Raw genomic sequence first — 12723 nt, 5'->3', positions numbered from 1 at the left:
GGATCTCTCTACTGTGTTTCCTGTGTTGTACGTGTTCTATTGTTCTCCCAGACTGTGTTCCCTGTGCTCTATTGATCTCCCAAACTGTGTTCCATTTTCTATGGATCTCCCAGACTGTGGTCCCTGTATTCAACAGATCTATCAGACTGTGTTCCCTCTGTTCGATGGATCTCCCAGACTGTGTTCCCTCTGTTCGACGGATCTCCCAGACTGTGTTCCCTGTGCTCTACGGATCTCCCAGACTGTGTTCCCTCTGTTCGACGGATCTCCCAGACTGTGTTCCCTCTGTTCGACGGATCTCCCAGACTGTGTTCCCTGTGCTCTATGGATCTCCCAGACTGTGTTCCCTCTGTTCGATGGATCTCCCAGACTGTGTTCCCTCCTTTCGATGGATCTCCCAGGCTGTGTTCCGTGTCCGATGGATCTCCCAGACTCTGTTCCATGTTCTACAGAACTCACAGACTGTGGTCCTTGTGCACTGGGCCCTCTTGTGTTCACTTAGGTCTCGAATGCAGCTTCATATCTTCCTTTCTCCCTCATTCTATCCCCAGCCAGTGGCCACTCCGGCTGCTGATAGAAGTGTACCAGTGTGAGTGGGGGAGGGGGGTGGTGCGGTGGTATCTCATTAAAACATACAAAATTCTGACAGGATTAGACTGGATGCAGGGAGGAAGTTTCCCTCTCATTGGGAGTCCAGAACCTGGGGTCAAGGAGGATGCTACAGCTGAGATGAGGAGAAATCTCTTCACCCAGAGAGTGCTGAACCTTGGAGTTCACTACAGAGGGCAGTGAAGACCAAGCTGCTGGATATTTTTAAGAAGGAAGCAGATAGGTATTGGACACAAAGGGTGAGAAGAGAGGAGGGTCAGCTGTGATGCACTGAATGGAGGAACAGGTTGGAAGGACGTAATGGCCTTCTCCTGCTCCTGCGAACCAGCAGTTAGCAAGTGTCTCCCCTGACCTGAGCTCTGGTAACACACAAAGGATCAAATGGACCAGAAGTCTGAATGGACCTTTGCCATCTCAACAACACAAGTGTTCACTGAATCTAGTTACAACCCACCTATCAAGCTGTGCCCACCTGAGCTTTACATGAAAATCCTTCCCTGACCAACTGGTCCAGGTGTCCAGAAAGTGATCATAGAACACAGAACAGTACAGCACAGGAACAGGCCCCTCAGCCCACAATGTCTGTGCCGAACACAATGCCAAATTAAACTAAATCCCTTCTGCCTGTACGTGATCCTTAACCTTCCATTCTCTGCATATTCTGTCTGTACTCCACTTTCTCTGTAACTGTAACACTTTATTCTGCATTCTGTTATTGTTTTCCCTTGTACTACCTCAATGCACTGATGTGATGAAATCATCTGTATGGATGGCATGCAAAACAAAGTTTTTCACTGTAGCTTGGTACACGTCATAGAGTCATAGAGCATGGAAACAGGCCCTTTGGCCCAACTTGTCCATGCCAACTGTGTTGCCCAGTGAGCCAGTGCCATCTGCCCACATTTGGCCCATAGCCCTCCAAATCTCTCCTATCCACGTACTTATCTAGATGGCTTTTAAGTGTTGCTAATGGGCCTGCCTCAACCACTATTTCTGGCAGCTCATTCCAAATATGCACCACCATTTGTGTGAAGAAGCTGCCCTGATGTCCCTTTTAAATCTCTCGCCTCTGATCTTAAACCTATGCCCTCTTGTTTTTAGCACCCCCTCCCTGGGAAAAAGACTATGCAACATATCCTTGTAACTCAGGCCTCCCCAGTCCAGGCAACATCCTGGTAAATCTCTTCTGCACTCTTTATAGTTTAATAACATCTTTCTTATAACAGGGCAACCAAAACTGTACACAGTACTCCAAGTGTGACCTCACCAATGTCTTATATAACTGCAATGTAACTTCCCAACTCCTATACTCAGTTCCTTGACTGATGAAGGCCAGTGTGCCAAAGACCTTGCTCACCACTCTATCTATCTGTGACGCCATTTTCAGCAAACTATACACTTGCACTTCTGGGTCCCTCTGTTCCATAACACTCCCTAGGACCCCACTATTTATATACTTTATTTAAGTCCTACCCTGGTTTGATTTCCCAAAATGCAATACCTCACATTTATCTGGATTGAAAGCCATTTGCCAATCCTCAACCCACATACCCAGCTGATCAAGATCCCCTGTAATTTTTCATAACCTTCTGCACTGACTGCAACACCACCTATTTTAGTATCATCTGCAAACTAACTAACTATGCCTTGTACATTCACATTCAAACCGTTTATATAAATTACAAACAACGAAGATCCCAGCACTGAACCCTGTGATACATCACTAGACATAGGCCTCCAGTCTGAGAAACAACCCTTGACCATTACCCTCTGCTTCCTACCACTGAGCCAGTTATGAATCCAATCAGTTATCTCCCCCAGAACCCATGTGATCTAACCTTCCAGACCAGCCTGCCATGAGGGACCTGGTCAAAGGCCTTGTTAAAGTCCATAGACAACATCCACTGCCCAACCCTCATCTACCCTCTTGGTTACCTCCTCGAAGGATTCCAAGAGACTTGTCAGACACGACTTCCCATACACAAAGCCGCACTGATTGTCTCAAATCAGATCCCACCTCTCCAATTGTTGGTAGATTCTGTCCCTCAGAATCCCCTCCAGGATTTTTACCCACCACCAATGTCAGACTCACTGGCATGTTTTTGCAACCCTTTTTTAAACAATGGTACCACATTAGACACTCTCCAGTCCTCTGAAACCTCACTTGCGGCCAAAGTTGAATGAAAATTCTCTGCAAAGGCCCCCACAATTTCTTCTCTAGCTTCCCACAAAGTCCAAGAATGCACAAGGTCTGGCCCTGGGGATTTATCCACCTTAATGCACCTTAAGGCCTCCGATACCTCCTCCCTGCTAATTCGTATGTGGTCCAGGACAACACCACTCATTTCCTTAACTTCTATCATTTTCTCCACAGTAAAAACTGATGAGAAATATTCATTAAAAATCTCATCCATTTCCTCTGGTTCCACACACAGACAGCCATGCTGATCTTTAAGGGGACCTATTCTCTCCCTAGCCACCCTTTTACTCGATATACCGATAGAATCTCTTGTGATTTTGCTTCACCTTGCCTGCCAGATCCTTCTCATATCCTCTTTTTGCCTCCCTAACTTCTCTCTTAAGCACACTCCAATACTTCCTGTAGTCATCAAAAGATTCATTAGTTCCCAATTGCTTACGCACATTGTAAACCTCCCCCTTTTTCTTAACCAGAGCCTCAATATCTTTCATCATTTCAGAGTTCCCTAAACCCTAACAGGAACATGCAGGCCCTGAACTCTTGACATCACACTTTTAAAGTCCTCCCACTTAGCAGATGCTCCTTTCCCTGCAAATAATCTCTTCCGATCAACCACTGCAAAGTCCCACCTAATGGCTCCAAAATTTGCTCTGCCCCAGTTCAGGACCTTAACCTGTGAACTGGTTGTTTCCTTCTCCATAATTATTTTAAAACTAATAGAATTATGTTCACTAGACCCAAAGTACTCACTGATAGAGACTTTCGCCACTTGCCCTAACTCATTCCCCAGGAGGAGGTCCAGCGTTGCACCCTCTCTGGTAGGTCCCTCTGCATATTGAAGCTTTCTTGGACACATTTCACAATGTGCCTCAGATACTTGTCACACATTGTCACAAATGTGACAATAATAAACCAATTTACTAATTTATTCATGTGTCCTTCTAACAGCCTCTTAAACACCACTATTGTATCTGCTTCCACCACCACCCTGGCAGGCACCCACCACTCTCTGTGTAAAAAAAAACTTGCTCCGCACATCCCCCTCTCACCTTAAATACATGTCCTCTAGTATTTGACATCTCTACTCTGGGAGAAAGACTCTATCTACCCTATCTACATCTCTCATAGTCTTATAAACCTCTATCAGGTCTCCCCTCAGCCTCTGACACTCCAGAGAAAACAATCCAAGTTTGTTCAACCTCTGCTGATGGTGGCAGAGAGTCAGTCAGAACCCCTGACATGTAAACGTGGCATCATCATTCAGAAAATAACACACAGGGATTGGTCACAGACTTTTTCATGAGTTAACATCCCTGTTAGAAGTGAAAGACAGTTTTGGGCCAAGCCTCTGGAAGTTCAAATACTGGTGTGGAGTTTTAATCAACAGGAGATCCAAGGAATTCCTGGTACTCACTGTAGTTCAGTCAGTAAAGTCAACAATCAGCAGTTTGGGAATGTCTAACCCCTGGGAACATCCTGGAGAGACTTACTCCCAGACACAAGCAGAGCCCAGTAAACAGTTCTACATGGTCTGGATACAGAGGTCACGGATGTGGATATGCTGGAGGTGAGCATCATAGCCAACAGAAAACCTGACTGACAGAAATGGTTAAATGTAGTTAAATACTTTGAAGGGACAAATCATCTCCCTCTGTGCCACAAGAACTTTGCTGCATGTAATAAAGAGATGGGTGGCTGAAAATGGCTTTACGAACAGTTTAGTGGATGCTCTATCTGGAATGAGTTTATGGAGCCTGTATAATTATTTTCAAGGACCAATGCACATCCCTTGGATTCATAATCTCTTCAGAAAACAACGGGAGGAAGCAGGAGGCCATTCAGCCCCATGTGTCTGCTATGTAGGTTATGGCTGACCACCACCTCCACATCACTAAATGCACTAACCAATGTCCACATTCTCTTCACATCTAAAAACCTATCTACTGACCAACGCTGAAGATAAACACTGTACCTTGTCTTTGAGCAGCAACTCATTCTGGTCATGCTGGAGGGATGGAAGATGGGCTGTGATTGGATTTAACCTTCCTCTTTTCTGTGTAGAGAACCAAAGCTGTGGTTGGTTTATGACATTGGCCTCAGCACCATAATGCAGTGGCCGATGGAGTGCAACTTGGCAAGAGCCTTACCCCTCGAAGTTTTCAGACCTATGAAGCAGACCCAGAATTTCTTGCACCTTATTTGTCAATAAACTTGAGGTGATGATCTAAGAGGAAATGAAGACCAATTTGGGGCTTCTGTCTAGTAAAATAGGTGAAGGAATGGACAGGGGAGGAGGTTTGTCAAATTATGGAGGGATTCGATGCAGAGAACTTCACCTGCCTGGCAGACAGAACCAGCACAGATGGACATTAACATAGACCTCAGGGGAATGGCATATCCAAGTGGGAAGAATGCAGTCTGCTCCGCAGAGACCGGATGAAGCAAATCACATTGGTGCATTTAAAGGAAAGCTGGATAAACAGATGAAGAGGAATGGATTGTAGACCATGTGATGGGGAGCTGGAGAGGGAAGGGAGAAAGTTCATCCACCAACATGGAGGGGCTGGGTGGTATTGGAAGGTCAGTGTTAGAGTGACTCGTACGTCTATGACGAGCTGGCAGTCACCATCTGGGCTTTATATGAAGAGACACAGGGTACAAGGGCATGAAAGCCTTGATGAACCTTTATAAAACACTGGCTGTGTCACAACTGGAGTACTGCATCCAGTTCTGGGCTACACTTTAAGAAGATGTGAATGTTATGGAGGATGCCAAAGAGTTACAAAATGATTTATCCCAGCAATAAGAGGAGTTGGAGCTTCCTCTTGGAACAGAGGAGGTTGTGAATGGATCTGATGGAGGGATGCAGAATACGAAGGGTACACGTGGAGTATAGGGAGAGAAACTGTTCCCATCAGTAGAAGCTTAAGAACTGGTGATGTTGTGTTGATGGGTCCAGTGTTGGAGCTCCCGTCAGGTGGTCGGAACCTTCCTGAATGGGCTGTAGTGAAGTAATGTCTCTTCCATTACATTCCTGACATCAGTAACCAAAACTGGAGGTTTTCAAGGGTCACGAGGTGATCCTTGCAACTGAAGACTGCAAATGTTCAAGAGACTGGCCAGTGTGACACGGTACGACACTGCACTTTACTCGCAGGACTTTGTACCAAACTGATATCCTCTTGCCAATTATAAAAATCCTGAATGGACCTGCCTTTGACAGCGTGCACTGCACAAGCTGCCTGTAATTCAGTGCAGACTGCAGCCAAATTGGCAGCTTTACACTCAATGTACTCAAACAGGAGCTGAACTTCCAAACATAAACCAGTGACTTGGCTCCAACCTGTGCCGATAAACATTTGCTCCCAATTCTCCACATGCGGAGCTGTTAATCATACAAATAGGGCAGTGTGTCTGGTAAACATTCAGCGCACACACACATGTACAGGAAAATGACCAATGTTGAAGTTGCATTACAGAGGCAGCCAACTGCCAGTACAGATGCTGGCAGTCACTAGGCGACTGGATTCCCTCGAAAGCACAGCTACGGTAACACAGAGGCAATGCTTCTTCCCCTGGTCTGGGTGCTGGGGCAAGAGAAGTTGTTCAGAGCTACTCGTGCCCAGCCTGCCCATCTGACTGAGCCACCAAGTGCAGTCTCGAACTCTCTCCAATCCAAAACTTGCCCACTTTGTGGGAAAATATCAAAAAGGGCAGAACCAGTTGTGAGCCTCTGGAAATACTCCGGAAAATTTGCCTCGGACACATCAAAGCAAATAATCAAAGCACTGAGACTGGATCACTGCATGGAGTTCACTGCCAACCTTTGGGTTTCCAGCATCATGCATCACACTCTGACAGACTGTAGTTCACTGGCTGCACAGGGCATCCTGAGCTAATGACGGGGGCTGTGGGAATGGTCGATTTTCTTTCCACTGAAGACACAACATGGGGGAAGGGGGACATGGAAACTGGCAACGGTGAACGAAGATCAGATTGAAGATGATGGAAATAAACGCAATGTGTGTATTAGGGGTCTGGTTAGTTCCCACACAAGGTACGTGATTACCTTCCAACATTTTCACCACCCCCACACTCAATACCCACAGGCCTGGAAGGTCATAGAGTCATACAGCACAGAAACAGGCCCTTCAGCCCAACTGGTCCAGGCCGGCCAAGATTTCCGTCTAAGCTAGTCCCATTTGCCCATGTTCAGTCCATATCCCTCTAAACCTTTCCTATTCTATGTGCCTGTCCAAGTGCCTTTTAAATGTTGTTAATGTACGTGCCTCAACCACCTCTTCTGGCAGCTCATTCCATATACTGACCACCCTCTGGGTGAAAAAGTTGCCCCTCAGGTTCCTATTAAATCTCTCCCTATGTCCTCTAGTTCTTGATTCCCCAACCCTGGGAAAAAGACTGTGTGCATCCACCCTATCTAAGCCCCCTATGATTTTGTACACCTCTGTAAGATCACCCCTCATTCTCCTAGGCTCCAATGAAAAAAGTCCCAACCTGCTCAGTCTCTCTCCATAACTCAGTCCCTTGAGTCCTGACAACGTCCTCCTAAATCTCCCCTGCACTCTTTCCATCTTAATGGCCTCTTTCCTATAGCAGGGTGACCAAAACTGAACACAATATTCCAAATGCAGTCTCACCAACTTCTTGTACAACTGCACATAACATCCCAACTTTTATACTCAATGCATATGGTGATGGCTATCGTGCTGAACACCTTCTTCACCACTCTGTCTACATGTGACGCCACTTTCGGGAAACCATGTACTTGTACTCCTCAGTCCCACTGTTCTACAACACTCCCAGGGCCCACAGGTCCGCAAAGTAACAACGGAGCAGATTTCCTGTTGCCTTTACCCAGACCCTTCCAGCGTGGGAGACAGGCCAAGGACGGTTCCAGGGATGTTTCCAAGAGCTCAGATATTATGATTTTCTTTTACTCTTTGACAAGAAATGTTGACAAGACCCCAGCCCAGAATAATCCTTCTCTGGGGCTCCCACACAAGGAGGCTTTCATACCTGTCTGGCTCAGTTGTACACCGGCCACAGACATTTCCTGACCCAAACCCACAATGATCCCAGCGGTGGACCACAGTAACCCAGCAGCCAAACGTGCTGCAACAGGGGCCCTTACACCTGCAGAGCGTCCAGTGGTCCGAACCCAGCAGCAAAGGACGGCGTTACTATCCATCCTCGTCACCCGGACTGAAGCAGAGGGTAACCCTAGGGCGAGAGCTCAGCGCTGAGAATTTTAGAGAGTTTGCTGTTCCTCTTTTACACTGAAACCCCTTCGTGACGAGCTCGATGTTTTTAGCGAACGAGAGCCGATGAAAGTGCCGAGCTGACCCAGTCCAGTGCATTTCGGTACTCCACACAGAGGTGTCATTGTGTGCTGTCGGAGTCCGGGCAGACCCGCTGGTGTTACCGCTCTCTCTCACACACACGCTGCCAACACACAGATCGCACCTGCAGCCCCGACCCCCAGCCAACTGGGCTGCAGTCCCGGGAGGTGCCCGCCCTCTGCCTGGCGCCCGGTACCGCCTGGCACTAAAGGATCCCGGAGTCTGCTCCCTCTGACGGGAGGGGTTACCGTCCCCACGCCAATACTTCAGGCGCCCGCCCTATCACCATCCGGACCGACAGCAGCCCCAGTGACCCCTGTCCAAAGGATAAAATCGCGTCCAGTCGGAGCTTGCGAATTGTAGTCAGGAGTGCAAGGTACACCAACAAACAGACAGGTAACGGTCAGCAACAAGGTGCGAATTAAGCCGGGTCCCGGGTGTCTGACAGTGATTGACGCGGTGACAGTGATTGGCAGCTGACTGTTGGGCACGGACCGCAGCGCTCCGGGCCCTTGCGCCCGTCGGACACGCACACAACAGTGAACATGGCTGGGCAGCAACAAAGCAACGAATCACACAGAGGTTGCATCCTCCGCAGGCCGTCCCGCTGGATTCGTCCCCAAATTGCAGAAGGAACGGACCCCAAACACTGCGCTCAGCACCAGAGACCGGCGTGGGCGCGGGTCTCCGGCCCGGGGTGCTGACACCGGGGGCTCCAGCATTCCGCTTATCAGGAATATTCCGCCCCGTATCAGGAATAGAGCGCGCCGGGCGTGTGAGCAGCGCCGGGACACTGGTGGCGAGAGGCTGTTCCTTACCAGACACCGACAGGAGATGCAGGGGTTGTCTGTGATCAGCGGGATCTCTATCACCGCTCCTTCCTCCTCACAGCCGGCCACGGAACCTGGGGCACGAACAGAGAGGTTACAGCGTGCAGTGGCAGCGGGCTGCCGCCGTGTCTACGCGCCGGCCCACGGACGCTCCTTACCTGTCAGCAGAGACGGGGAGACGGCGAGCTGGGACAGGAGAACCAAGGCGAAGCAGAGCAGCAGACGGCCGCGGAGGCGAGGCCAGCGGGCGGCAGCGAGCCGCATCCTCACACGATGTCACTCCGGCGCCGGGATCCCTGGTTCAGGTGTGGGCAGAGAGCCGGCGAGATACAGCGTTTGTCAGCGTCTCCCACAGCCAGGAGCAGAAGGCAGAGGCAGCCCGAGCAAGTCATCGCCGTGACAGCGAGCTGCTCATCCCGCTCCCCGCCTCACTCCCCGGGCACCGGGCTCTCACAATCCGTGCGCTTCGCAGCCTCCCGCCCGATGCACTGAGCTGATCGCTGTAACAGAGCAAACATTAAGTGGATCCACCTACAGCCCCATTACTGCGGACTTCAACACCCCACCGGACACGTGCTCCCCCTCTGTACGGATCCAGCGACCCCACCCCCACCGACAAACACACACAAACGCTGACTGCTGCTCCCCAGCTCCACGAGATCTCCACTCTGTACATTGGTTGGTTTTAAGGTTTATCCGCATCCTACCTGTATCCCGGGAACACGATTGAGGGAGCATTAATAACAGAAGCCTGTGGAGTCTCAACACAGACTACCAGAGAGATAGTTCTACTTGAGAACGCCGATGGAATATCGATGTGAGACATCCGAGTGAAAATGATGCACTTACATTTTTGTTGCAATGAAATTGTTGCATTTAAAGTGTTGTAGAGAAATTTGCAGTGGAACCTCTTGCAGTGAAATGTGAAGTTTGAGAGGAAGTAGCAGTGAAGCTTACAGTGAATGTAAAAGTTGCAGATAAACTACCTCAGTGAAACTCACAGGCAATAGTGAACCGATTACACCTAAACTGTCACCGTGAAACGTCCAGTGAAACGGTTACACTTAAACTGTAACTGTGAAATGGTTACATTAAAGTTAGTTATTGCATAAGATCCGTTACCAGTCTTCCAGTTTATTGTGGCTTGGCTCAAACGCACTTGGTGATTCGCTGCCGATCGCAGTTTTACTTAACCGCTGGGTATTTGTTTATAGCTCCTGATAAATGGAGATGATTGCTGAGTTTACAATCAGCACAAAATACGTAAAAATAATTCGGCACCGTCTGTTTTTCATCTTCGCGGCTAACCGTTGGGCGCTGCGTTGTGAGACTGTTTCACTATGTGGCTGAAATATTTATATCACGGGCCTGGAACTCAGTAAGTCCTGCACAGGTCATGAACAAATACCCTCAGATGGGGCTAACAAGGGTCTTTTGTCAGGAGTGTTTTGGCGCCTGTTGAAGGTAATCTAACGTGCGGCTCTTGACTGGGAAGCCAGTGTTAACCCACGGCCGGGAGTGCTCGCTACCTGCGCCGGTGGGTCAGGAGAGGTAGAGATTGGGTTACACACATACACTCACAGGACTAACCAGAGCGGCCGGGCTCAGCCTCACACATTGCAGTTGAACCAGGAGCAAAGCCCGGAGGCGCTCCGTTCAGAATGCAACGTCCCAGTGAGGAAAATCTCACCGCCTGGTGTGCGTACAGCGCGCAGTCTCGGCTGAATGGGGCTCCTGTTCACTGTGTGCGGTGTCCGTGGGCGAAACTGGATTCAGAAACATAAAACAAAACTGATTCCAAGCCCCTCGGAGGAAGTTTCACCGTGTGATTTACAAAAAATATGCGCATAATCTTTAAAACGTGGTCTGCATTCACCTCGGTTGGCATTCCCTTAAGAAGTTTCTGTGTAAACAGTGAGTGTTCTGTGAGCGAGACCGAGAACAGCGATGGACGGTACCGCAGCTCTGGAGCGCACCACAGGCAGTGGGCAAACAGCGCACAACAGCTCCCACAACAAGGTGTGCCGCTCCGAGGATTTTTGGGGAGCTCTGGTTGAGGGGATCACCAGGGGTAACTCGCATTCTTGTGAGAGTTCCGTGGGAATTCTGCCCGCAGTTTACTGTCCTGTGCCCCGCGGCACTGACGGCAGAGCTGGTCCGTCGCTCATTTCCCGCGCGGAACAAGCCGTAACTTCGTGAGAGTGCTCACAGCTCAAACACATTGACACGAGGTAGCAGCAACTTATCGTGAAAGTACACAAAAGGCCATAATGCATTACTCTGCAACAGAGATTGGACTGCATCTGTGCACCCCAGTCCAATTATTCCACCCACACCCCTCCAAGCCCAGCGCCTAAACGTTTTATCCTTCCATGCCAACTGTAACGGAGCTAGGCTAAACCACACACACTGCTATAGGCAGAGTCATGAATACGGGCACACCGGTGCACACACATTCACTTGTGAACAAAGATAAAGGTACACATGCACCAACATACAAAACGTTGCACCCCCAGACATTCGTGTAAGTGCCCAGGCGCCCTCATACACGGGGCACTCTATCACATACAACTCTGCTTGAACTGAATAGGGTCACCACGAGGTGATCAAGACGTGCTCTAAAATATCCCGAGTTAGATAATGTGAATAGATTCAGAAAGAAATTAGTCGGGTAAAAAGGTGCCGTGAAATATCCTTGGCAAGTGAGCTTCTGGAGAATTGCAATACATTCCATAAGTGTATCGGGAGCAAGAGGGTAGCCAGGGATAGAGTGGGTCCCCTGAGAGGTGTCTATGTGTAGAGCCAGGGGGTGTGGGCGGGGTCCGAGATGAATGAGGTAAGAAATCAGCGTTTGGCTACTGTAAGCCAGTGGGACAGGTGACCTTTCTGTTCTGACGGATGACGTGCGCGGACAGGCCAAACTTTGTTTGACCATTAGGGAAAAGGGCTGTCGACAGGGTCCCAAGGAGAAACCAGCACAAGATCTGAAACAAACAATAACTTGTGTTCCGTTTGTAAGTGAACATCATGTCCAGAAAATGAGCAGCTCAAGCAGAAGGTGGAATGTTACGGCAGGTCTCTGTCGGGTTTATAGGAAGCCCAGCACTGGGATAAATCTCTGCAAATGGACAAGTTTTCAATATTTCACCTGAGATGAATCAGCTGACCATTTAAATGTCCACAGAAAGATCCAATCGTGGCCAGAAATGGGCCCTCACAGATCAAATGGCTCCTTACCAGGTGAAAGGCCAGAGGTTATATTGGTCTGTGAGGGTTCAGCAAACACGTGTCTGCTGCCTGAGGATTTCTTACAGTTTTCCCAGTTGAGTCTTGCAAACTTACTTCCTGAATGAAATTATTTAGGACATTCCCATTTTGGGGGAATTCAGAGACATCTAAGATCATATGTAAATCCTCTAGACAACAAAGTAGCTTGAATGAGATTATTTATGTTGGCTCTGGAACACAGTCCTGCAAATGTCATAAAACATCCACCTCCATTCATAATTTATTGTTTTAGAAGAACAGTACTGAACTTCCATTAAGGTGGCTTGAAATAAGATTAGACGTGGGTGGCTTGCAGCATCCAAAGACCATTGTGGGAGTGTTGCTGTTGGTTTTACAAACCCAGCACACAAGCTGTACAGGGAGCACAGTGGTGATGCACAAGGACATGGTTAGATCCAGATGGCTGCATTATTCAAAGTTAGCTTGTATTTTTTTT

The 12723-nt window shown here is 48.7% G+C and overlaps 1 protein-coding gene across 2 annotated transcripts in view; it reads right to left on the bottom strand.

Annotated features, from left to right (window-relative positions):
• Window positions 1-10058, bottom strand: part of bmper (BMP binding endothelial regulator) — a 39726-nt gene extending 29668 nt beyond the window's left edge. The window contains exons 1-2 of one of the 2 annotated variants that reach the window (XM_052022773.1): window positions 9158-10058; window positions 8988-9073 (exon numbers count right to left, since the gene is read on the bottom strand). In XM_052022773.1, coding sequence (XP_051878733.1) covers window positions 8988-9073; window positions 9158-9263 — 192 coding nt within the window. In that variant the 5' untranslated portion in view covers window positions 9264-10058. The remainder of the gene's footprint in view (window positions 1-8987; window positions 9074-9157) is intronic. The other variant, XM_052022772.1, reaches the window with a different exon arrangement.
• Between the last annotated feature and the right edge of the window lie 2665 nt (window positions 10059-12723).

The sequence above is a fragment of the Pristis pectinata genome, chromosome 9 (assembly GCF_009764475.1).
Source record: "Pristis pectinata isolate sPriPec2 chromosome 9, sPriPec2.1.pri, whole genome shotgun sequence".
Lineage (NCBI taxonomy): Eukaryota > Metazoa > Chordata > Chondrichthyes > Rhinopristiformes > Pristidae > Pristis > Pristis pectinata.
Note: the sequence above shows the minus strand (reverse complement) of the source record. Positions and strands in the feature narration are given on the sequence as shown.